Here is a 27,435-nt window from a genome sequence, read left to right as displayed (position 1 = left end):
AAGAGAGCCCCTAAAAGGGACGAGAAGAGAATAAATTTAAAAATTCTACATTAGAAAAACCATTCAAACAATGACAGGATGCTATCCAAAGATATAACATATTAAGCAAGCGCTTCCGTAGTTCTACCATTGATGTCTCTACATCTTCAAAGAGCCGCGCATTCTGCTCCCACCAAATACACCACAATAAACACAATGGAGCTAACCGCCAAGCTTCTTTAGCACGACCATCCCCAACCGACGCGTCCCAACTAGTCAACAACTCCAACACCGTTCGTGGCATAACCCACTCTATCCCAAATAAACTAAAAATGTAACTCCAAAGATCATGGGCGACTTCACAGTGAAGCAAAAGATGATCCATAGACTCCCCATTCTTCCTACACATACAACACCACTCAATCACAATGACATTCCTCTTACGCAAGTTATCATGCGTCAAAATTTTACCCAAAGCTGTTGACCATACAAAGAAAGCCACCATTGTCGGAGCCTTAACATGCCAAATATTTTTCGATGGAAATAATGGGCCATTTTTCCTAATAAGCACTTCGTAATAGGATTTCACCTCAAATAAACCCCTTTTAGAGGGGTTCCAAACTAACCTGTCGCCCTCTCCATTTTGAACCAAAGAGGAGTAAAGCCACTCGGAGAAAGAAAGAACCATCTCCATCTCTCAATCCTGGATTTGCCTCGTAAAAAGAACATTCCATTGAATAACTCCATTATGAACAACCAAGTTATCCACCACCGTCACATCTTTGTTCCTCACAATACTAAACAGAACTGGAAAGCTCTGCTTCAAAGATCTATCCCCACACCACCAATCATGCCAGAAACTAATATGTGACTCATCCCCCACCTCAAAACGAACAAAATTACGAAACTTCTCCCACCCTCTCCTAATATGCTTCCACACAATCACTTCAAAGGAACCCGACACCTCTTTCGAACACCAACCACCCTTAAAGCTCTCAAACTTTGTGTCAATCACCCATAGCCATAAAGCCTCTCTCCCTACCATATCTCCACAACCATTTGCCAAGAAGTGCTCGATTAAACTGCATGAAACTGTGAACTCCCAACCCACCTAAATGCAATGGAGTACAAATCCTATTCCATTTCACTAAATAAAATTTGGCCTCATCCCCAATACCACGCCAAAGAAAAGCCTTTTGAATATTATCAAGACGATTAGCCACCCTCACTGGAATAGGAAACAACGGCAAGAGATAAGTAGGAAGGTTGGAAAGTGTACTTTCATATCACAATGAAATTTAACTTCAAGTATGAGCCAAAACTTCCTTTTTCTGGCAAAAGCGAGAAAAGGAAGTATTTGACATACACAGCTAAATGTAGGACCTCGACAGCAGACAAGTAGACCAATTCAAATAGTGACAACCACTCAAGACATCAACCATCTATGTCTGAAAATATAATCCCGCGTGTCAATGCCCAAGGCAATACAACAGGATCACTACTTGATAAAGGGCTCAAAAGACCATCGAGAGAGGGGGGGGGGTTTGTAGGGGATTTAAAAGTAACAAGAATATCAGAACTCAAAGCACAAAATTCAATTATTTGTGTAGATGGCACATTTGCATGCACATGGCAGCTTGGTGCCAAGAAAAAATATGTGGAAGAGGAGGTGCAGGAGAAAAATTTGCCAACGTAGCTAAGTAAACATGTCCACACAATAAAACAGACCCAATAGACACTGTTGAAATATTCTTGGATCATAGATCCAAACCTGCCACAAGTAATACCAGAACAACAGGGCAGTAGGAATAGTAAAACTCAAAAAGACAAAATTTTACCAGACTGTCTTTTCTTCAATGTTTTCCGCTGCCGCTCAACGGTCTCCTTGGCTTCAAGTAATTGCTTCTGGTAAATGGCAAAAAATGTTAGCATTCATATTGTCTACAAATTATTAAGCTTGGACTTGATTTGGGTAGCATCCCTACAAGAATGGAGCTTTCTACACATTTAAGAATTCCATTTAAATGTATTTGAAGACAAATTCTATTTATGTTTAAAAATCAACACAATTGTAGCCTAACAATATTTTTGCAGTTAAAAATAGTTGATGACATTATAGAATGGCACAGAAGTAGGACTTATCTTCATTTTCTTTTTCTTATGTAAGCACGAATTATCATCCTTCCTGAATTATATACAAAAACATATTGATACTCTGATTAATGCTTTATTTAATTAATTATGGGAAATATCCACACGCTACTATGTCATGAATAGTCCAGAACTGGAATTATGACTATAACTAGGGCTAAAGCAAATCTATTGCAATACCAATAGCATTTTCTTGGGAATATGCTCAAAACTTTGAAAAGAGTAAAATACAACATCATTGCATCTGGAAATTTGTATGTATCTGAATTTCCTGGACAAAATGACTTCTCTGATTTAGCAAATCTACAATATTCTAACTGTCGATCTTTTTGCCCTCATAAACTTAAATTTAAAAAATTATACCCTGATCATGGAAAATGAAAAAGACACAGGATAAAGGTTATGAAGAACTGCTAGTGGGAATTTCTTGTGATTAACCTGCTATAGACTATAAAATATGATCACAAGAGATAATGATAAAATGAAATCCATCCTAAATAAGAGTAAAGGATGTATGATGCTTATCAAAAACTAGCAAATAATAAATCCAGCAACTTAAAGTTCAGAACCATCAATAGAAGGTGTTGTTTGACCAGCAAAGAAACAAGATAAGCTTCTGACAACCCATGGTTATGTTATTCAAGATTAAGACAATTTTGGGATGCTTAACCACCTTCAGAAGTTTACTTTACTCGGAACATTTATAGTGCATTTACATGAGAAATAAACTGAGCTGATCGAAACAAGATATAAATCATAAATACAAGTTAGGGTGAAATGCAAGATACAATAACAAAATAACACAAAATTGATGACACCAAAAGTCTAAGACATCTGAGAGCATGAAATGCGCACAAAAACTAAGATGAAATTGAGAGGAAGAAGGCAACTGTTATCACTTAATATGTGAGGAGTTGAATTCTGTAAAAATAAAAAACCGAGTATAATTATTGTAGAAAGCAAGGTGGATAGCGACGAGAATGAGGATCTGTCCTTGGCGATTTTGGATGCCTTTTTTTTTTTTTTTTGATAAGTAGTGAATTTTATAAGTAGTGATTTTGGATGCCTTTGAAGAGGACTTTCTTCGAGAAGTAAAGGTTGCACGTCCAAAGTCTAAAGGCAGGAGGGAGATTTTGAATTTGGTAAGCTCCATGAACTACGATGATGCAAGTGCGTCCATTCGGCATAGGAAATGGAAGGCTCACGTGCGGTAGCGGGGAATGCTTCTTGAGGGTTCGGGTTTGAGGGTTTTTGGTTTTTAAGGGTTTCTTTTGGTTTCTTTTTTCTTTTTGTGGGCTGTTCCTTATGGGTTTTGTGTTTAAGAGCTTAGGTCCTTGTGGGTTTGTTTGGGCTTCTTTTTGTGGGCTGATTTGGTTGTTCCTGTGTATACTCCTAGTGTAGTTAGAGGCACCTTACGCTTTTTAATTAAACATTTCTTACTTATAAAAAAAAATAATTGTAGAAAGCAAGTATGAAAACTAGAATCCAAACAAAGTTTAACAGCTAAACAACAAATCCAGAATCCAAAAAAAGCTATTTTTGATAAGTGCAAATTTTATAAATAACAGTATAAGGCGCCTCTAGTACACACAGAATATACGAGAAACAAACATCTCAACACCGACCCGCCCTAGACAACATCCCACAAAACAAACCAACCCCTAAACCCCGAAAGCTCTCAACCCACAAGCATATCCTCCCAAAAATGCTCCTCATCAAGGGCAGAGAGGAAAGCCAGTCTTATCCTCTTACCCCTTGGACCCGAACCCCACCGTGGAGCATAACAGAGACTACTCCAAAGGAGAGAGAGACTAGACACCACCCGCAAACTCAACCACCGAAGGAGCATCATGCAACGAGCTAGAGACATAGGACGACGTAGAATCACCGCAATCTGCCAGGACATGAGAGAACGAGCTCGACTTGAGAAACACCCGCCTAAGAAACCCCACATCATCGTGTTCTCCTTGTATTGAATAAGAGTCTTAGGCATGGAGTCTTCCAAGGATAATATTGGAGGAACCCTACCTCCCGGCAAACCCACCATAGGCAAAGAATTAGGAAGAGAAAACCTTGAACTAGCAAAACCCAACGCAGAACCAGCACCCAGAACCAGCCCTACTTCCTTCCTCTTCCACCACCCAACCTCAACATTCTCCAACGTCACAGCCTCCTGAGCTACGGGAGGGGGCATACCCATAAGGTCAAGAGTATCTGACAACCATTCTTCAGCAGTGGCACTGACTCTCTTAGCCTTGGACTTGCGGAACTAGAGGTTCAAAGGCTTAGACCTCACCAGCCCACGTCCCAAATCCACATGACCGTGAACCTGGGGGTTAAATGCCATCTAATTAGCGAGAGTCTTCTCCTGAACGGCCGCCGAGGATGCCACCAAAAAATGAAAAGGAAGAGAAACGGTGCCCGGATCCGAACCCAGGTCCGAAACCGTATCTGGACCTAAACTTGGATTTGAAGTCGTACCCAAATCCGAAACCAATACCAAACCCGAACCCAAACCGGCCTCCAACGCTACAGAATTAATCTCACGCCCTGGAGTAACAGACCCTCTAGCCTTTTTCAGAATGGGCTTAAACCCAACCCGAGCACACTTGACACCTAAAGAGAGTTTGAGCTTTAGACACAACCCAAAGAACTGGTCCATGGTTGATGAAGCCTGATCCAATTCTGACCTGAGGAGCCCGAGAAGCTTCTTCCGAAATCTAGGATACTCCAACTTCATCTTCCTAAGCTTGCTGCCTCCATGAACCCTAGTGACTTCTCCTCCAAATCAAAGTCGTTCACCGCCACTCTCAAATCCCCTTCGTCTCTAAACAGAGGCATCGGCAGCAGATCCAACTCGCACTTCTCCGCCATCTGCACCGGCATAGCCCAGATCTTAACAGAAGAACCAATCACCCCACGCACCACCTCCGCGTAAGACGAAATCACCCCACCCTTCTCAGGGCTAACTCCAACAGAATGCCCACCAAAGGAAATCTCAACTTCTTCCCATCCGAAGAACCCACTGCAACCACCATCAACCCAGACGCTGACTCTAGAAACACCATCTTGCTAAGCTCACCCGCAACTCGCCTCCAACCCAGCCCTTCTCGACCCTCAGGGAGCCAAATAAACCCTTTCCGACCACCAACTGCGAAAGAGGCCACCTCCAAAAACCTTCCTGCCTGATTTCCACCTCTCCGAACAATCAGCACCTTCAAATCCTCCCGAAAAGACTTAACAAAGTCCTCAACCCCTGGCGACTTCAACGCCTCCTTCACCATGGCCACCAACCAAGTAGAACACAATGAACCAAAAACCACCACCCATGAGAAAGACTTCCTTTTTTCCTCCAAGCGAAACCTTGAAGAACCAAACTTCACTGAAAAAAAAAAATTAAAAAAATAATAATAATCTTTAGCTTCCACGACAAATCTGTGCTCCATGATAGGCCACAAACGTCAAGCTCCAAAAAACCGCATCATGGAAGACGAACCTAGAAAAAAAAAGGGGGGGGGGGGGGGGGGGGGGAACAAGCCGATCTGAGGCTAAAAGTTAGCTGGACGCGCCACCGCAAGTGGAGGGAGGGAGAGAGGGAGTGAGAGAGGAGAAAGGGAGAGAAAAAAAGTTTAACAGCTAAACGACAAATCTCAAATTATTAAATAAAGGGGCCTACTGATTCACAGATTATAAAATATTATTAAGTGTAAAATATTATTAAGTGCCTAAACATAAGTCATATTGTATACATAAGTTAGACACTATAAAGGTCGTGAATAACATGTTTACTATAGCTAAACACAAAGGATATAATATTCGAAGAAAAATCTTGCTTATAAGTAAATATATCTCACACACTTATGCAAGATTGAACTCATGAACTCACCCTCAAACTCTTACATAGGAGGAATGAGATATGTTGGGTCCAAAAACCACAGGCATGTCCAGAAAATTCAAAACTAACAAAATTATTTTCAATAAGCCAAAAATATATATATATATATAGAAAGAGCATACTAGATGAGCATTGAGATCTTTTAGCACTTGTCCATCTTCCCATGTCTCTGATATGACGGTTCCTGCTCTGCAATCCACAAGAGAACATGATCAACAAAATACAAAGCAAAAAATGGAAGATGCTCAAAGATTAAGAGACTTTAAGTTTTTGCTTAAAAAAAATGTCATTCATCCAGATTGAGGAATGCAAGGAATTTACAGAACAAAACTCCATGAATATTCTTTAGAGCTAGTAGTAACCAAGTACAAGTTTCTTTTTTTTTTTTTTTTGATAAGCAAGCAAAATTTATGAAAAAAAAAAAAAAAAAAAAAACGTAAGGCGCCCTTAAGTACACAGGTAGTATACAAAGGAGAACCAAAACTAACCCGCAAAAACCCAACATAAACCACAGAAACTAAACCCTAGAAACCCAAAGAACACCCAAAAAACAACCCATAAAAGAACCCAAACAAAAGCACCCACAAAAGAAACCAAACACAACCACCTAGAAATCGAAAGAACACCCGAGATACAACCCACAAAATCTACCAAGGCATACAACCCTACAACATATGGGCCTTGCCTTTCCTACACCTAGAAGAAGCTTTAACATCGCCATAATTGACGGAACTTTGCAGATTCCGAAGCTCCCTCTTTCTTTTGGATTTCTAGCGCTCAATCATCTCGTCCAAGATAGCCCTAAACTAGGCTTGGCAATTTTTGACACAACCCGCGAACCTGGCACAAACACGACACGAAAAAACCGGGTTTGGGTTTGTTATAATCAGGTTCGGTCATAATCGGGTCGACCCGATTATGAACACGATTATAACCCGGTTAACAAAAAACAAAAGCAAAACATAATGGAAACTTCAAGAAAGAAGATGAACCCTAGCTGCACACTTTCATTTTTCACTGTCTTTCTTTCACTCGTTCAGTCCGACTCTCCGAGACTCCGAATCAATCGGTCACCCGCCGTTCACGCAGCCCCGCCCACGAGCCCATGACGGCAACGACGCCTCACAGAGTCGCACACAGCCACGGCGCCTCACAGTCACGGTTTGTGCTTCAGCCGGTCAGCCCTTCAGGCCCTTCACAATTCACAATTCGGTGACTTCGGTAATTCGGTTCACAGTTTGTTGATTTTGGGTTCAAATTGTTGTGGGTTGTTCTTTGCGATTTTCGGTTGTTAGTTCTTTGAAGTTGTCGATTTTGAGTTCAAATTGTTTTTTTTTTTTTTATAAGTAAGAAGACTTTATTAATGAAAGCATAAGGCGCCCCTAAGTACACAGGAACCACCAAAGCTAACCCGCAAAAATCCAAAAGAACCAATAAGACCCATACCCCTGAAAACTAAGAAACACCCCGAAACAAACTACAATAGCACCCAACTAAGAATAAAACCACCCACCACCCACCCACCAAAGCACACAAACCTACGTCATGTGTGCCTTGCCTTTCCTACTCCTAGAGAGACCTTTAGCATCACCATAATTGATGGAGCTATGCAGATTTAGAAGCTCCCTTTTTCCTTTAGACTTTTGGCGCGCAATCATCTTCTCACACTGAATGGGTGGAGAAATTTTTTGGGTTTTTTCTTGTTTTCGGTTGGGGAACCGAATGGGTTGAAGGGATTTTTATTACTATTTTGCTTAGAAATTTCCTTGGGTTATTCCTCATACTCATAATGGCCGAATGGGAAATTTTTTTTTTTTTTTCAGTTCTCTTGTTTTTCGGTTGAGCTACCGATCGAGTTGCTTCTCTTCTGGTTTCAAACTTTCAGTGCCTTCTTGGAGAGATTGTGGAAAATTTTGGGTTGTGTAATCGTGTTTACCAGGTCATGTACGGGTAACACGGTTGGCAAGCAGGTCGTGTTCGGGTTCCAGAATTCAACCCGATTAATAATCGGGTCGAGTTCGTGTTGGACCCGATTGTGTAATCGGGTCAGTTGGGTGGACATGAACCCGACCCGAATTGTCAAGCCTACCCAAAACTCCTTGCCCTGACCCTCATCCATAACCCACTCCACGGGCAACCTCTCCAAAAACGCCTTCTCCCAAACATCTATCTCCCTATTATGGTCAAAATCGACAGTCGAAGCCTGGGTGTGGGAGAAGCCATTTCCGACCTCTCGAGATGGAGCACTCTGACGAGAGTTCAAAAATCCCTTCCTAAGAAAGTATTTCTTCACTGGAGGCTCTGCAACCTTCTTCAATAGAAGCACTGCAGCCGTCTTCGAGGCTTCCAGGGAATCTGAGAGAAACCCATCGTTCCACTTCACAGAATGGCCTTCCCTAAGCTCCCTAGCCCTCCGATAATAATGCCGAAAGGGTTTGGAATTAAGCAGCAAGGGGGGAGAAGAATCTTCTCCCCCAACTCGGAAGCCCCTAAGAGGGGAGGAGGAGCGAAAGCAGGGAGCTCTGTACCTCACGAGCTACCGGAAAAACCAGAGCTCACAAACAGACTAGACAGAGCCGGAGGAGCAACCAGCGACACCGTAGGCAGGAGATTTGGATCCGGCAAGGGGGGGGAAGAAAAAAGTGAGTCGGCTTGACTGGAGAAAGTGCTAATGCAGACTTCAAAAAGCAAGACGACCCACCCCCAGAATAAGTCTCCAGCGACAACTCCAACTAGATGCTCGACTGACTGTCGACTAAAGTAAAAGCTGAGGCCATCTTCAAAAGGCTAGATGACCCACTCCTATGAGGAGGCAGACCCAAAAACACCCCAGAAGAAGTCACCGGCGTCCTCTCTGGCAAGATTCTCACTGGACGGGAGACTATGGCCTTTGGCATGAGACGGCCCAAACGAAGACCTGAGCATTTCCGGCCCAGCCCAGACCGGCAAACCAACCCAGAAGATTCCTTATAGCCCGGCCCATAACCAAGTTGAAACCGAAGACCAACTTACTCCACGTGCGCAAGTTCAAAATTTTGAATTTCGAATTCGGACATGTGAGAGGCTTCTTACCTAATGGACTACGAGGCTGATCTTTGTCTAGCAGATCAAGCGGAGGAGACTCCAAAGAGGTGCAATCCACCGCCGATCTCTGATCTTCCTCTGCAAACCTCACCACCGAAATGAGGTCAAGAGCACACGGCTCCACCAACGGATCCCTCAAACTGGAACGACGACCTTCCATGAAAAGCATCTCCTTCACGACAGTGACCGAACCCAACCTCAACACCTCCACAAAAGAAGGCCCCGTCCAATTTGGAGCCAAACCCAAAACCGACCCTTCTACCTTCTCATCCACCTTGTCTGACATACACGAGGAAGCAAGCCCGCGACCCACCGCGGCAAAAAGGAATTTTACGACCTTTCTCAGCTCGCTAGAGAATTTGTGCCATCCCCACCCTCCACAACCCTCAGGGATTGAAATGAACCCTTTCCGACCGCCCATCCCGAAAGTTGTCGCCTCTAAGAAACGGCCAGCTTCGTTCCCACCCCTCGCACAATCAGGACTTTCGATCCTGCCCAAAAAGACTTGACAAAATCTTGCTCTTCCGGCACACCCAACAGCACTTCCAATGTCGACGCAAGCCACTCAGAGCACTGGGTACTCATGAAGACCTCGCCGAAAAAAAAAATTATCTTCTCCACCACCCTCAGCACTGACGCCCCATCCACAACCGAGAAGGCAAAAGCCTTCGACTCCACTGAAAATCTCTTATCCATCTCACGACAAACCCAAGACTCAGACGGCCAAGCCAAAGGATTCACATCACCTGAAGAAAAATCCACCCAACTAGAGAAAAACCAGCTTACGCCCCTACTTGAAGAGCAACCCAAGGAACAAGCGAAACGAATCTTGAACCCCGAAACAGCAAGCGAGAGGCTGTAAGAGAACAAAAAGACGGACAGGAGACGAACCCCTAGCTTGATGCCCCGACGCTAGGGCATAGGGGGGATTTTAAGTCATTTAACTTATTTTAAGTTATTTAACTTATTTTAAGTCATTTAACCCTTTCCTAATGGTCAAATTTAATGCCTAATCATTTTGAATGCCTTAACAATGCAAATCAATTTTTTTTTATAAGTAATATAAAATTCTAGAAATTAAGGGAATTGGTATAAAGGGGAAAAATGTGTAATTCCCTGACAAACACATCGGAAATTAAGAACATCAATTAAGTCCAAGAAACAATCACAATGAAAACCACCTGCAATCCACATATGGTCATAGAAAGATCATAGAAAAATGGGTTTTAAGGAGTTTCCATAAAGCTCTGTAAAGTGGATGTACGATTATTTCTCTTCCACCAAATTGTCCTCATAAAACAAAGTGGAACTACCTCCAAAACCATGTAGCCTCTTGGCAACAAAAGTTCCCCTTCCAATTGCAAACAGCTCCACTAGATTCCTAGGCATCACCCATTGCACCATAAATAGAGTTAAACTAATTACCAAACGTCATGTACCATATCACAATGTAGGAGATGGTCTACCATTTCACCATTGTTATTGCATATGGAACACAAATCCACTGTGATTTTACCCCTTTTCTTAAGATTATCAACTGTCAAAAGTCTATACAATGTGGTTGTCCATCCAAAAAATATAAGAAACTTTTTTGGTAAGTAAAATTCGGGTAAAGAGAGTATACAAGAGAAGCTACCTAGAAAGTATGGGCAAAAAGAGCAAGAAAATCATGGTAACTAATCACTAAAGGAAAAACGTAAGCAGCTGTCCAAAGATACAAAGTGCTGAAGAAAAGAAAGATTTCAACTCCTCCAAGGTCTTCTTGTGGTCCTAAAAACACCTATTATTTGTTTCCCTCCAAAGACACCACAAAAGGCACAAAGGCACCATCTTTCAAAAAATAACACTCTGAGTACTGCCGTATAAAGCAGCTAAAAAGACAGAAGCTACAGGAAGACCCAACACCCATCATAAACTACGTTCATTGCTCAGGCAAGGGGATATACGAATATACCGACTGAACGAAGCGGTAGTGTTTCAGGCAGAAGGGCTCTTTTTTAACCTACTTTGAGTCCTCTAGGAAGCCCCCACTGAACAGCTGCATTCAGAACCTCGCCTACTCTAATTGTTCTACCTAACAAGCAGATGCATGGGGTTCTTTTGAAGTCAGATGAAACAGAGCTTTTGCTTAACACATCCGATTCCAAAAGAGCTCCATGCGGTATACCGATGGTGGACAGAGTGAGCAGGAAGCCCTCACCCCCGAGATAGAGCAAATAAGTACGGGTGGCAGTCCACCAACAAGCAAACATACACTTAATGTTCTGGTCTGGTGGTAAAGTCATTATCATAATGGAACTAAGGTTCTGTTTCAAAACTTATTATTTATTAAAAAAGTGTCAAAAATAGAACAAACTATTACTTTATAAATCCCCACGTGTAAATAATTGAATTCAAAACCTCTCCCTGTCTAAACATTAATGTGTTCTAGGGTTTTTCAATTTCTACAGATGTCTCATAAAGAAATAAAGTAGCTGTTGATATCAAACAACATAAGTTTTTTAGGCAGAATATCATACTTCTCTTTGTACCTCAATAGCCAAAGAAGAAGTAGATGCTGATGATGTTTCGAGCTTTATACTAAATAATTAAGCATATAATCCAGATTTTTCCCAAGTACATGAGAGCTATATCCAATGATTCTGCTGCTGAATAAACCCTGAATCAGATTGGTCTTGTAAGTTTTATCAATGGGTTATTTGGGTTATTTCTACATTGAATCGAAGTCCTCGAACTCGGCCGGTTTGCATGTGATATGGAACCAGAAGCTGGGACTAAAAAATGTGGGCCTTTTGGGTCTAAAGTTAAATGCCCGTGTGGGGATGTTTCAATTCCACAGTCCAAGTTGTGGCAGGATGAGTTGGCCCATTGTCAAAAGCCAGGATTTTCTGGCATGGTCTATCAATGTCGCAACCCACAAGGCTTTTTGGAGAGTGAAGCAAGGGATGGACGATACCGAAGTGGGAACGAATCGAAACTTGGAGAAGGCTGTGGTTCACTCTATAGTTGGGGCAGAGACCATCGTTCTTGTACCTGAGGGTGCGATACGCGATGGAGGAGTACAGACTGTTTCGCTGTTAGTCAGAAGCTCGCCAGAGGCTTTGGTGTTTGGAAAGAATGGGTTGGACTCAGAATATTCCGTAGTAGCGCCTGGCCAGTCTGGGTTTGGCTCAAACGACGCTAATGAGGCCACCGGTATGTATGGGCTTGGCTCTGTCGCCGAAGAGAGACTTGCCCAAGAGATGTTGGAAGCTGGTGGAGGACTACCGCAAGCTTCACAGCTCTCCAGGTGTTCGCCGTCAATTACTATGACTGAATCTTCTGGGTCTGGTTCAGAGTTTGTCGATCAGAGGCTTGCAGAAGAAACTCTGGTCAATGGTGGGGTCCCAAAAGTCAAGATGGTCAATAGTCCGTCGGTAGAGGTCAAGGTGGGAGGCAACACAGAAGACGTCATTTCAGTGAGGAAGCAAGGGGGGACCTTTTTCGGGGAGAGCGGTGGTGGCAAAATGGACATTGGGTCAATGTCCAAGGGTGAGGTGGGAGACGAGGTGGGAGTATTGTATCAGTATTCTTTGGACATGTAGGAGTATTTACCTGAAGACCTTTTGTTACAGTATTAAGAAGATAAAATAAAGGGAAATTTGGAGGGGTGCGAACCTTTGTTACTCACACCCTTGGCAGTGGATGTGGGAGATGAGCATCATCAGGCTTTTATCAAGTTGTAGGGTTATCTTGTGAAGGTTATGAGGATAAAATGTTGTCGTTATTTTAGGAGATTGAAGCTGCCGAGATCAATCAATGGATGAATATACGACTACTATTCCATCTACACCAAGGGCAAAAGGTCAATGGGAATTAAATAGGTTGGCTTGGTCCCTTAATTATGAGAAGGGGGTACAATCTATTAGAGACCGAGATAGGGGAAGGGGCTCATCTCGTTTTTTATGAAGCCTAAAATCTTAATGTGGAACGTCAGAAGGCTAAATGAGCTTAATAAAAGGTTGCGGATTAGAGGGCTGCTAGGGGATTAGAAGGCGGATATTGTATCTTTGGTGGAGACAAATATGGCAATTGTCTCAAGGGAGGTGGTGCGGAGTCTATAGAGCTGCCATTATGTGGATTGGTGCTATATGGGAGCAATTGGTGCGTCGGGTGGGATTTTGTTAATGTGGGATAGACAGGTGGTGGAGAAGGTTGAGGAGTGTGTGGGAAGATATACAGTTGCTTGTTCTCTACGCAATACTGTTGATAATGTTGTATGGGCATTTGGGGGGGTTTACGGTTCGAATGATGACATGGGCAGGAGGGAGCTGTGGGATGAGTTAGCTGGGCTGATGAGTTGATGGGAGATGTCATGGTGTATTGAGGGAGACTTTAATGCGGTTCGATTTCCAAGCAAGAGGCCAAGCGTTTCTGGCTATTCTGCAGCAATGGAAGAGTTTTCAAAATTCATATTCATGTAGAGTTTGGTGGATCTTTCGCTTGAAGGAGGTCAGTTTACTTGGTCGAATACCAAGAAGATCAAATATGGTATAGAATTGATAGATTCTTAATTTCTCCAGAGTGGGAAGAACTTTTTCCTGAAGTGACACAGAGGAGATTGCCAAAACTTCTATCAGATCACCTTCCTTTGTTGTTGGATTGTGGGGCGCCTAGAGGAGAGTAGGTATTTTAAATTTGAAAACATGTGGGTTGAAATCGAATGGTTTTGTTGATTAGGTTAAAACTTAGTGGATGTCCTATGAGTTTTATGGATTACCAAGTTACGTTTTGGCTAATAAGTTGAAAGCTTTGAAAGCAGATTTGAAGAAATGGAATGAGGAAGTGTTTGGTGTTCGAGAGCTGGATTTAATTGAAGAGTGTCGTTGCTTTTTTTTGATAAATAAATAGATTTATTGAAAGCGTAAGGCGCCCCTTAGTACATTAGAAGTATACAAAAGGAAACACCTAACTAGAAAAAGAAAAACGAACAAGAAAGTCAGAAAAGCTAATCAACATAGGTGACAAAAAGGCCACCGTCCACAGATACAGCGAATGAAAAAACAAAGCTAATATATCCTCCATTGAATTCTCCTGATCTTCGAAACACCTAAGATTTCTTTCTTTCCAAACACACCAGAAAATGCAGATAGGCACCATCTTCCAAACCGCAGCACTTCTTGGTCTTCCAGACTTCCACCAACAAGCAAATAAATCGATAACTTTTTTAAGCATAACCCAAGACATACCGAACCGAGTAAAAACGTGAGTCCACAGAAGGAGATAGATAGATATGTCGAGAGAGCTGGAGAAAAAACTCTCCTTTTTGAGGAAATGAACTGGAGACAACAATCACAAGCTTTGTAGCCAAAGGAGGGACAAAAACACAAAAAAATTTCACATGGTGGCCAACGCACATCGTAAAGTCAATCATGTGGACTCTTTGAATATAAATGGTGCAATGTCCAAGAATCCTTTGGAGATAAAGGAGCATATAATACATTATTACAACAAATTGTATTTTGAGTAGTGTTCTTGGAGGCCAAGGGTGGATGGTCTATCTTTCCTATCCATTGATGCAGATGAGAGTATTTGGTTAGAAAGAGAGTTTGAGGAGGAGGCGTGGGATGTGGTACGGGATATGAATGAAGATAAGGCACCGGGTCCAGACTGCTTCACAATGGCTTTCTTTCAGAAGTGTTGGAAAATATTGAAAAATGATCTTATGGCTGTATTTGCAGATTCCATAATAGAGGTCACTTTGAGAAGAGTCTTAATGCTACTTTTGTTTCTCTGATTCCAAAGAAGACGTGTTGTGGATGTGAAAGATTTTCGCTTTATTATTTTGGTTTTGGGGGGGGGTGTATAAGATTATTTCCAAGGTTCTCGCAAACAAGTTTAAGTTAGTATTGGGCAAAATTATCTCCAACACACAGAATGCTTTATTGACGGTCAACAAATTTTGGATTTAGTGCTTATTGCTAATGAATGCTTGGATAGTCAAATTCGATCGGGGGAATCTAGGATGCTGTGCAAGCTAATTTTGGAAAGGCAAATGATCATGTTAATTGGGATTTATTGCTCTATTTGTGTAGCATTGTGGTTTTGGGGAGAAATGGGGTCTATTTGAAGTGAAGTCATTTTATGAAGTGTTAAATAGGAAAGATGGCCCTTCATTTCTTTGGAAGAGTATCTAGCTTGTTAAGGCTCCGGCGAGGATGGCTTTCTTTGTATGGGCAACAGTTTTAGGTAAAATTTTGACGCGTGACAATCTGCGAAAGAGGAATGTTATGGTGATTGAGTGGTGTTGTATGTGTAAAAAGAGTGTGGAGTCCATTGAACATCTGCTACGTCATTGCGAAGTTGCTCGCAATTTATGGAGTTACATTCTTACTTTATTTGGGTTAGAGTGGGTTATGCCACGAAGGGTGCTGGAATTGTTAACTAACTGGGCCGCGTGACCACGTCGTTTGGGTATGGTCCAGCTAAGGAAGTTTGGCAGTTAGATCTGTTGTGTTTAATGTGGTGTCTTTAGCGAGTGCAAAATGGGCGACACTTTGAAGATGTAGAGACATCGATATTGAAGCTACGGAAGCATTTGCTTAACACATTATATATTTGGATAGCGGCTCATCATAGCTTGAGTTTTTTACTTATGCAAATTTTTTAAATTTATTTTCTGTTCGTTCCTATTAAGGGTTCTTTTGTATACTTCTTATGTACTAGGGTTGCATCCCTCTACGCTTTATTAATGAATTAACATTACTTATCAAATAAATAAATAAAAGAGCAAAGCTTTGGACAGCTTGAGCTAAAATTGCAGCTATAGTTACAAGCTAGACTATTACCAGAAATATTGTTGTTGGCTAATTTCACCCCAATTTGTATTTGAATAACCAGTAAAATGGAAAAGGTAGGAGAGGGCCACAACTACAAATAAAATATATATCATGTACTGCTCATGAGTTTGTCAACAGAAATGCATATCAAAGTTAATCTCTAAAAACATACGGCAAAAGGATCCTCAGAAGTGGCAGAAAACAAAGAGTAACTATATCAGGAGTGAACAATGCCTACATAGTTCGCTAAAATATCTGCACATTCTTTGTCTTTTGTACTAGATTAAATATTCACCTCTTGTACTTTCTCTCATTCATTGTGATCACCAACCAAAGCATTCTAAATCTCTTCCAAGTACCTACTATTAGAAGCATAAATCAATTAGTGTAGTACCTGATTACACCCACATTGCCAAGTCTCAAAGAGTCCTGCCGCACCTTCAACCTAGCTTCCTGTCTCTCAGCTTTTGAAACAGCTATCAACAGATCAGATATTATTTTTGTTCTCTGCATCAAAGGAGAAAACCAAAACCAGTTATGGTCACAACAATGTGCCAACTATACACCTGGTGAACATTACATTCACACTGAACCTTTCTCAGTTTCTCATATATAAAATAGATAAGATGCACACATTATCCAACAGTTCACAAGCCTTTTAGAGAACCCCCCCGCGTGGGGTGATATCCTAGATTGGATTAGATCAGATTGTGAAAAAGTTGTATAGACATGTGCTATGTCTTACATTGGCTGTCTACTAGTCCTTTTGGGATATCAAGCATATATTGTTAGCGCATCCCTGAGTCACGACAAATGCTATAAGAGTCAATCTAGTAATGTCTTGTGGCGTAAGACACTACAACGCATCGTCATAAAGGCTTTAAGTAAAATGTTTTCTGCAACTGTTAATGGGGGCCTTCTTTCAAGCTTTCCTGTGGGGTCTTAGAAACTTTGGTATGATCAACATACCTCATCTTTGCAGATGATAACTTTATTTTTTGCAGGGCAAATCCAGACCACCTCTGCTATCTGTGTGCCTTGTTTTTATGTTTTGAAGTTGTTTCCAATTTGAGAATAAACCTGGCTAAGTCGGAATTGGTTCCTATTCGCAACGTCAGTAATGTGATGGCTTGACAAGTATTTTGGTAATCAGGGTTTCTTCTTTACGTTTGAAGTATTTTGGTTTTCTGTTGAGAGCCTCTTTTAAGGCCAAATATATTTGAGATGGTGTCAATGAGAAGAATGAGGGTCGCTTGGCTGGCTGGAAGAGGATGTACTTATCTAAGGGTGGAAGGATTACCTTGATCAAGAGCCCCCTATCCAATTTTCCTATGTTTTTCATGTCTCTTTTTCCTCTCTCTACTAGTGTTGCCAATCGCATAGAGAAGTTGCAACGGGATTTCTTATGGGATGGGATAGGTGAAGAACTCAAATTTCACTTGTTGAGCTGGTCCAAGGTTTGTTCTCCGAACTTTTAGGGAGGAATAGGGTTCCAAACTTGCTTTTGCTCACCCGTGCTCTTTTGGAGAAATAGCTATGGTGCTATATGCATGAGAGAGAGGCTTTCTAAAGAGTCGTAGTGGAGTCTAAATATGGAAACTCGTGGGTTGAGTGGTGTTCTAATGAGGTTCATGTGTTATATGAGGTGTGGTGGAAAAATATCATAAGGGTTAGGGCAAGTCATACCAAATTTGAGGTAGGAGATAACTCCAAGATTTTTTTGGTGTGGGGATCAGGCCCTCAAGGAAACTTTTCTTGATTTATATAGTATTGCTAGCGATGCTTCTGTGGTAGATCATTTGGAGATTTTTAGTGGCTCCCTTCAATGGAACATAAGCTTTACCAGAGCAGCTCATGATTGAGAGGTGGATTTTTTTCTTCGTTTGTTAATTCATTGCACTCCTTTAAATTGGGACGGGGAGATGAAGACAAGCTTTGTTCGACATTAGATTGTTCTACAAAGTTCTTGTCTCCCATGATGGTTCTCCCTTCCCTTGAAAATGAGTATTTGGCGGAATAAAGCTCCCTTTAGAGCAGCATTTTGCTTAGTCGGCTGCCCTAGGAAAAATCCTCAACATGGATAATCTTAGGAAGTGACATGTTCTTGGTGATCGATTGGTGTTGTATGTGAAAGAAGAGCAGTGAATTTGTGGGTCATCCTCTTTCCCACTATGAGTCGCTAGTGCCTTATGGAGTGCTTTTCAATCATATTGGGTTTTGATAGAGAGAACTATATGACAGTCCTTTCAATTACTTATATATATATAAAAAAAAAAAAATTAAAAAATCTCTGGAATTTTAAATAGAAGGACATCTCAGTGGAGGACATGCATATGCATATTGTTTGTATTGCATCTCTTCAGTTTCCTTGTGCAACTGTTGGGGTACCTCACACCTAATCCAGCATAGGACTTATCTGTAGAGTCTAGTGAAGGTTTGCACATCTTTTAATTACTGTTGTAAATATAATGAACTATATTGTACATTGATATGTGAAATGCCACGATAAAATTGAGAGAGGCCATAAAATAAGAAGAAAAAATATATAGAATCAGATGTCCGAAGCAGTTGATAATCAAGGTCCTTAAAGAAGCACACCTTAGGCTTCATTTGCTGTTCATAGTCTTTGAGGTCCTTCAGTTCCTGCCAGAAATCATAATTGAAAAAAGAAACTTAATAGAAAGAAATGAAGGAGCTCTATCATAGTCTCACGAATGAACAAAGCAGTTCTGCAAACAAACAAAAAAAAAAAAAAAAAGAAAGAATTGGCACCAGATTCAAATATAAACTGTATTGCTCTGGAACATGTATTAAATTTTTTTTTTTTACAACTATTGGCATCAATTCTATTACCTTTTCTAACTGGCGGCAAAGACTTTGATAATCAGAGGCCTCTTGACGTGATTTTCGCAAGTCCTCCTCTAGTGCTGCAACTTTTGCCCGAAGAGATGCAACCTCCTCCTAATTTAATTTCATTGAAAAAAATACTAGGATGGGTGAGATATCAAAAGCTTCTTTTACCTCTGAAAAGTACTTATAAACAAGAACCCTTTGCTTCAAATATACTTAAAAAGCTTGTGTTTCTCTTATGATATTTGGCTATACAGCAGCAGAATATATTCTTACCATATTTGTGTTAAACAATGAAAAAAAGTACACCAAAACTATACCTCTAATGGAGAGCGATTATCACTCCGAAACTGCTCTTTGGGCCTGCTATCCTGCAACAAGCGGAGAAAGGGCTTAACGAACAGCCATAAATAAGTCTTACTTTTACCCATCATCCCTAAACATAAGAACCTTCCATATTACAAGCAACATCCAATCCATGTACTTTTTAGATAAGCATATAGACACTTCTCATCTCCTTGCACATATCAAGTTTCCAAAACAATCACAAAGACATCTAGCAAACACTGACTCTGGCAATTTTGGGTATTTTTCAGTACCTCACCCACGCCCGCTATGGCACTTTTTTTTCCTTATCCACAGACCAAAGAGGAGAGCTCTAGAAAAACTTCCCATCGTGTTCTACCATGGTGCTGAAAGATCAGGAAAGACTTTCTCAGTATTCTACCTAAGAGGAGACGTGGAAAAACTTCCCTAAGCTTTCCCACTCACCTAAGAGTTTTTTCGAGTGCAACATCAAATCCAGTTATCTTCACCATACATTACATATCCTACTGTTTTTGACCTATCTGATAACAAACACCTAATTTCAGACAAAATTTAGGGTTAAATACTCCTTTAGTCCCTGAGTTTTGAAGACTTTATTTTTTAGTCCTTAAGTTTCAATTTGCATCACAGATGATACATCAGTTTTGGGAAATGATCAAATTAGTACCTCGGTTAACTTCTCCATCTAAAAACTAACAGTCCGCCACATGTCAACCTCAGAAGTTGACACGTGGCACTATATAAAAAAATTAAAAATTAAAAATAATCTTTCAAAATTAATTAAAAAATTAAAAAAAAATTGAAAAAATTAAAAAAAAAAAAAAAAAGGGGGGGTGGCTGGCCACCATGGGGTGGTTCGGCCACCCCTTGGACAGAAAAAAAAAAAAAAAAAAAAAAAAAAAAATCCGGGAAGATCGGTTTTGCCCTTGGGGGTGGCCAAACCACCCCCGTGGCCCAGATCGGCCGGTCTAGGGGTGGCCAAACCACCCCCGTGGCCCTTGGGGGTAGTTCGGCCACCCCAAGGGCAAAACGGGAAAAATAAACCCTAAAATTTGGAGAGTTTGGCCCTTGGGGTGGCCAAACCACCTCCGTGGCCCTTGGGGGTGGCCGAGCCACCCCCAAGGGCAAAACCGATCTTCCCGAATTTTTATTTTTTTTTTTCTATCCATGGGGGTGGTTCGGCCACCCCAGACCGGCCGGCCACCCCCATGGTGGCCAAGGGGGTGGCTCCCTTTTTTTTTTAATTTTTTAAATTTTTTTAAATTAATTTTTAAAGATTTTTTAATTAGTGCCACGTGTCAATTTCTGAGGTTAACACGTGGTGGACCGTTAGTTTTTGGACGGAGAAGTTAACCGAGGTACTAATTTGGTCATTTCCCAAAACTGATGTATCATCTGTGATGCAAATTGAAACTCAAATGCTAAAAAATAAAGTCTTCAAAACTCAGGGACTAAAAAGGTACCTAACCCCAAAATTTAAGGCAATAAAGTATTGCATATGGTTGAACAAAAAATTGCAAATTTCAGCAACACCAATAAATTTTTTAATAGGTAAATTCATTATCAAAGTCCTCTTGTGAAAAATATCTATTGTCATAGTGTTCACTCAAATCTTAAAATCCAGTTCTACATCACAGATATTGACACTCAACCATATGTCATATCTTGAGAAAGTCTTCCCTAAGACATTTGAAGCAGAACATTGACAAGATGATTATTCATGAAGAAACTACGTAAATTGATGTAAAACAGTGACACCTAGAAGACCTAAATCCATAGAGATTAGTATGGATATGGTACAGGGATGTTCTCTACGATAGCACTGTACTTGTGATTTATGAGTGTCCTTTCACATTTTTTTAAGCATTATGGAAATATATTATAATTGTCATAAATGTCATTTATATAATGCCTTTTGGAACACTTCGCAAATTATTTTATAAAGCCATCACAAATACATAATAACGAACCTCATTCTACATTCCAAAAATGACACATGGCATGCGCAACACAACAGATACAACTGCAATTATACATATCTGTTACCAAATCACAAAAGAAAAAGAAATCTTAAATACACACATTAGGCCATATTTACCATAAGACCTAATTAGAACGGGGCCCTCAACTTACCCAATTTGCTATACATAACTTATACCCGTTATGCAACACATTATGCATGTCACATATTTTATTCTTAACACCCCCCCCCCACCAAAAAAAAAAAAGAAAAAAGAAAAAAAAAAAACCAAAGGAAGAGGAAAATGTGTCTCATTGTCAAATTACTGATACTCGCCAATTATGTTATGTGTGAGTGATCGCGCGCGCACGTGTTCTCCACTAATCACCCTTCTATTAGAATAATCATACAGATTATCTGTTCTTACAATTTAATAAATAAATAACTGAGATAATGACAATGATGATAGCATAATGAAGAAGAGGATGATAAAAGTCACAATAAAGAATGACATAGAAACAGTTCGTACAAATGAGCATACCTTAAGATATGAGTTCTCAAACTGGCCATTTGAAGGTGAAACAGTTGAAGAATTTTGTGATCTTATCTGATCATTAATTCTAGAATTACGCCCCCGGCCAGAAACAGACTGCCCCCTTCCGCGACCTTGTTTTTTCCTACTTACTTCAGAATTGGCCTTAGATTCCATGGTTTCAACAACCATTTGCCTCCCATCAGCCACTGCCTGAAAATATTTTTCCCCCACCAATTAGTATGCAATCCATTTTATTGAAATAAAATGCAAAGGGAAATCGCACTCTAAATGCATGAGGAGGCAATTAAAAACAATGAGTTAAAGAAGTCCCAAGAAAAACACCGCAGAATAAGAGATTCGACATTACCTCAAAATTACTAAAAAAGAAAACATTATTTAAGGAGAGAATTATAATATGCACACGTATTAATAAATACATGCATGTGTGTGTGTGTGTAGAGAGAGAGAGAGGCCAAAAGACAAGCAACTACAGGCAGTAGGTCACAGTATTCAACAGACAAAAAAAAGTGGGGGGGGGGAATCAGCTATCACGAAGTTCCCACCATATTAATGCATCAAAGAACCTACATCCATGCATGGGTGTGTGTAGAGAGAGAGAGAGAGAGAGAGAGAGGCCAAAAGACAAGAAACTACAGGCAGTAAGTCACAGTATTCAACAGACAAAAGGGGGGGGAATCAGCTATCACAAAGTTGCCACCATATTAATTCATCAAATAACCTACCTCAACATGCTCATATACAGTCGAGTTATTATCTTCTTGAAGTTTCTGGCTCTTTTGAGCATTTGCTTGTATTAGAAACTCCCCTCCATTCTGCAGGACAAGTTTGTCAAAGTTAGAAAACTGAAAACAACAACTTTCACATATATGTGTTTGCATATGTATATATGCATATGATTTTTATTTTATTTTTTTACATAAGTAATTCATTCTCATAAAAATGAGCAGAGGGGCACAACTCAAGTATATGCACATGAATGTAGGGTGAACTGGGTAATATATTATAGTATTTAACAGAAAAATTATCTTTCAATAGACTCAATGTGACAAACACTTTGTTAACAGATGTATCCAGTGGATTTTGAATCCATAATCTCGCTCTCTACCAGTTTTTATGGGGGAAGAAAGTGACATTTGAGCTTCAGCTCATTGGCAACAAAAAGTGACAACACTAACAAAATGGATAACATTGCAGAAGTTTTTTTTTTTTTTTTTATTGCCAAGAAAATACATATGAATTCTAACTTAAAGAGGTAGTAATAATTAAAGCCTCTTAAAATGCAAGGCTACATGTCTGCACCGTTCATATGAGGGCCAATTCTAACCAAGTATGGAAACCATCACAATAACTAGAATTCCCATAAATGCAAATGATCATGCACATATTTTCTAGAATCATTATGGTACTCCCACAATAAATTTCATCTCCATCACCATTAATTATTCTAAAATCCCTTGCTTATCCAATATTATTGAAAATTCAAAACTAGTTCTCCATTCCAGATTTTTATCAAGCATGATATGTCACAAATGTTCATGCAAAGCCTTTTTTTTATTTTTTCTTTTTTGAACTTTTAGCAACACAGTTTTTCAAGATGGAAGCAACAAACATGTAAACCTCTACACAAAAATCTTGCATTTATAATTAAGACATTTCCCCTTTAGCACACAACTAATCCAAGGGCACTTGCAGCCCCCCTGTAGGATTCATGCTCCCTAAGGTGCCTAAACTCCAAAGTAAATACTGAAGAATATTCCACTAGTAATGAACGAAGGGGTTGAGGGGATCCATATGTGTCGTTTAGGTTTGCAACGCGTACTGAAGGGTACCAATGAAGCCAACCATTAATGACTAGTTCGAACACCAGAAGCGGTCTGATCAAATAAGGGATCAAACCATCTCTAAGCCTCAACGTAACCCCTTGGGATTCAGAAGTTATCCGCATATGCAACTTCTGCAACAATATTTTCAGAGAGAAACAACTAGAAACTAGAGAATTTTTTGGATCGCCACTCAAGGTCAAGTTACCAACACAAATTCTCAGGGTATAGTATTTGCATGATGAGCACATTCTTTTTTTTTTTTTTTGAGAGGTTGCTTGATGAGCACATATTCTGAATCATGAAATTACGATTTAGAATAAAAACACTTTCCAGACATAGATTGATTGAGTAAAGTTTTCATTCATTCTTTCGGCTGGAAGATAGAGATTAGCAATAAATTCAGGTTCCAAACGATTTTAATTACTTGATCAAGATTCTAAAAAGACTTCAGATGTAGTTTTTATTAGAAGTTAAGGCATCTATATTATCCCAGTTTTGGAAGTAGTATTCTTAACACATCAAAATGAAGAGAACACACAAGCACGCACCACAAACACATCCATCATTATGAAAGCCATAGAATCAGCCATAATTTGATATTCACTGAATTATGCAACTTCCATAAGAAAACGAGTATTGTGCACACCGTTATGTTTAAATCCTATCATTGTCCGTACCACATTGTCTGACATCCTAATCATAACATGTCTACCTCCATAATTGGCTGGTTTCAACAGCCATTTGCAATCCATCAGCGACTGATTGAAAAGTTTCCTCTTTATACCCAAACATTAGTATGCAATTCATTTTCTTGAAAGAGAATGGAAAAATAATTTTGTAATACAAATTCATAAGGAAACTTAAAAACCATGAGTTAAGCCAATGTTAATAAAAACACCAACAAAGGGGATTCGGCACACAAATATCATTAAGACCTGGATTTTAATGTACACTGTATATATGTGTATAGCCCATAGTTTATAACCCAAAGAATGGCAACTAAGTCAGTAATCCAAATTAACTATCCCAAAATTCCAACCATGTTAACTCATCAAACAAGAACATACCTCAACACATTCAAAAACAGTTGAGTTGTCATCTTCTTGAAGTTTCTGGCGCTTCTGTGTGTTGGCTTGTATTAGAAACCCCCCTCCATTCTGGCATAGGACAATGCTATCTAAGTCAGAGAAACTGAAAATAGTATACACATGTATGTGTATGTATGCATGTAGACGCATATGAATGTATGTTTGTATATCTGTGTATGGTGAACCACGTCACAAGATACAGCTAATAATGTGGCTAACAGTCTGAAGTTTTTGCCAAGAAACCACATATAAACTCTAACTGAAAAAGGTAATTTTCAAAGCTTCTTAACTGCGAGAGAACATGTTTGCATACAGGTCGCACATAGGCATATTCCTGACTAAGTATAGGAACCATCACATACATTAAAATTTCCATAAATGCAAGCGGTCATGCACATGATGTCAAGAAATCATGACAGCAATTTCATAATCAATTTAAACATTGTCACCATTAATTAAACCCAATCTTATCCAGCATATTTAATAATCTAAGGCTTAGTTATTATAAAAGGCCTGTTAACGAGCATGATATATCTCAAATCCTCATGCAAAATTTGTCTCTTCAAAGCTTTGTCCATGATATAAGCAACAAACATGTGATTATCTAATCAAAAATGTTTCATTTATACTTGAAACATTTAACAGAATCAATGTTACCTATAATTGTCCTCTTCTGCAACCCCCTTGTTTGGTAATTCTCTTTCCCCTATCGTTTTTCAATTTTTTCTTTCTTTTTGTAGATGAAGTTTCTGGGGCTCTTTTAGCACTCAACTAATCCTAGATCATGTGGAGCCCTCCATCCCGCACTTACTAGAAAATTAACAGGACAAAGCTCTCGAGGCAGCCACCAAACAGGTCAACTATGCGATTTATGCATCCTACAGCACCTAAACTCCAATTCATGAGCCACTCAATCTATCAGCTCAAATTTTTTATCTTTGTATGCATTGGTGCAACAACCACAAAATACATTACGACATCAACAGAGCCCTAGATCCAACTTGTTAGGAGAGACAGTCACTGGAAAGAAAATAAATTGTTTCTCAATACGCCCATCATTGTGAAGGCAAAATATCGAGCAGAATTAACCGAATTAGGGAAATGTCATAGCAAAATGAAGATATGCATGGCACTTTATCATATATGTATAGCATCTGCAGTAAATCCTGCAATGTCAATGCCTGTTCAACATCGTAATCATAAAATGTGTGTTTTACATTCCCATCAATACGAATTCTTATTAATCATTCCACAATTCAATCTATTCACTCAACTATCCATCTAAAAATAATACCAACAGTACACACATTACAATAGAACTGGACTTAAAGAGTCTTACATCGTAGTCGGAGTCGCTCGAACTGGAAGGCTCGGCCAACTCCTCGGTTCCTCCGAATTTGGCAGCCGCCCCCGAAGAGACAGAGGCCCAAGTTGGCTGCTGCTGCTGCTGTGGCGGCGCTGGTGGCGGCTGTTGCTGCTGTTGAGCCGGCGGGGCCGAGGAGGCCTTGCTGACCATGCGGGCCTCGAGCTTGGCAATCTTGGTGGGCAGGGACTGGTCCGACTGGTTAGAGGAGTTGGACGAGAAATGTATTAGCATGTCGTCCGACATTGCTACTGTATGTCTCGCTGTTTTACAAAAAACAGCGACTTCTCAGATCATTTGAGCAGGTATAGAATTTGGCTTGGAGTGGGATTCTAGGTTCAATGAAACCCTAGAATGTTGGGTTTTTTGGGGAGAAAGAGTGGATTTGAGTCCACACTTTGGTGAGAATAAGCTAAATATAGGATTAGACAGCAAAATAGAGCAGTTTTGGAGACCAAGAAAAAGATAGAGATAGAGAAATTGAGAATTTGATTGGGAGATGGAGGAAATTAGGGTTTTGAATTTTGGTAAAGGGTGGGAGAATCAGAGCAAGCCAGGGATGGAAGGGAACTAAGAAAGGAGATTTTTTCTTTCTGTGTACTTGTTTGGTTTGTTTCATATATTTGTCTTTGTGTTGTTTTTGGGCAGGGGAAAAGAGCAATGGAATGAGGTCATGGAGTACGAGGTGGTGTTAGTGGGGTAAAAGGGGCAGATGTGCCCTAAATCCAGGGAAGGTATGTGATGGAACCTGCAGCCTGCAGGGATGGGACTTCGGCCTCACCCTTGTCAATCTTTATGGACCATTGTCTATTCAAGTATTCAACCCATTGAGAATCCTAAGCTTTGATATTTTGTTTTGAAGTTTTGGTTTTAAAAATAAAAGGAGAATAATCTATTTAAAGTTATGTTTGTTTCAACAAAAATTTAAAAAATAAAATAAAAAATTATTTTTACTTTTTGGTGTTTGGTACGACCAAATATTTTAGTCAAACCGAAATCATTTTCAGTTGACAATAAAATATGTTTTAACCTGCGTAAAATAGTTTTCCTTTTTTTGATTTTAGTAAACTATTTCCTCCTCTCACACTCTTGCTCAACCGGCACATCCGACCTTTTCCATCACGCTCAATCCACACACATTTGACCTTCTCCTTCTCACTCAACATCGAAGTCTGTTTCATTTTTTGCTTAGCTCCTTCACTCTCAAGGATCTCATCCCTGTTCGACTTTTGCATCTCAGGTACTCTCATCTCTCTCGCAATTTTCTTTTGATTTTCTTCTAATTTTCTTCTAATTCCCAATAACCAAAGTATTAACGGATGTGAATGCAATTTATTAAGGTTCCGTTTGTTTTGGCGTAAAATGTTTTCTATCTAAAATTGATTTTAGCTTAAAGCAATTTTCAAAAAAATGATTTCAGCTGAAAACATTTTTTGACGTTTGGCACTCTCTTTTGATAAAATATTAAAAACTAAATATAATAGCTGAAAACATTAATACATGTCATTAATACTTTGGATAGAATCAATATAATACTTATC

At 39.9% G+C, this 27,435-nt stretch overlaps 1 protein-coding gene across 3 annotated transcripts in view; it reads right to left on the bottom strand.

Moving 5' to 3' along the window:
• The window catches only part of LOC133877478 (serine/threonine-protein kinase TOUSLED), a 30,181-nt gene extending 3,495 nt beyond the window's left edge, over positions 1–26,686 (bottom strand). For 2 of the 3 annotated variants that reach the window (XR_009901743.1, XM_062315795.1), the window contains exons 1-10: positions 25,871–26,686; positions 24,511–24,600; positions 22,343–22,432; positions 21,606–21,809; positions 19,098–19,148; positions 18,781–18,888; positions 18,526–18,570; positions 16,322–16,434; positions 6,148–6,214; positions 1,818–1,884 (exon numbers count right to left, since the gene is read on the bottom strand). Coding sequence is in view for 2 of the 3 variants with exons in the window: in XM_062315795.1 (XP_062171779.1) it covers positions 1,818–1,884; positions 6,148–6,214; positions 16,322–16,434; positions 18,526–18,570; positions 18,781–18,888; positions 19,098–19,148; positions 21,606–21,809; positions 22,343–22,432; positions 24,511–24,600; positions 25,871–26,140 (1,105 nt within the window). In the remaining variant the exon portion in view is untranslated. The remainder of the gene's footprint in view (positions 1–1,817; positions 1,885–6,147; positions 6,215–16,321; positions 16,435–18,525; positions 18,571–18,780; positions 18,889–19,097; positions 19,149–21,605; positions 21,810–22,342; positions 22,433–24,510; positions 24,601–25,870) is intronic. The other variant, XM_062315796.1, reaches the window with a different exon arrangement.
• Positions 26,687–27,435: the final 749 nt, after the last annotated feature.

This window comes from Alnus glutinosa, chromosome 9 (genome assembly GCF_958979055.1).
Source record: "Alnus glutinosa chromosome 9, dhAlnGlut1.1, whole genome shotgun sequence".
NCBI classification, from domain to species: Eukaryota; Viridiplantae; Streptophyta; class Magnoliopsida; order Fagales; family Betulaceae; genus Alnus; species Alnus glutinosa.
This window is presented reverse-complemented; position numbering and strand designations above follow the sequence as displayed.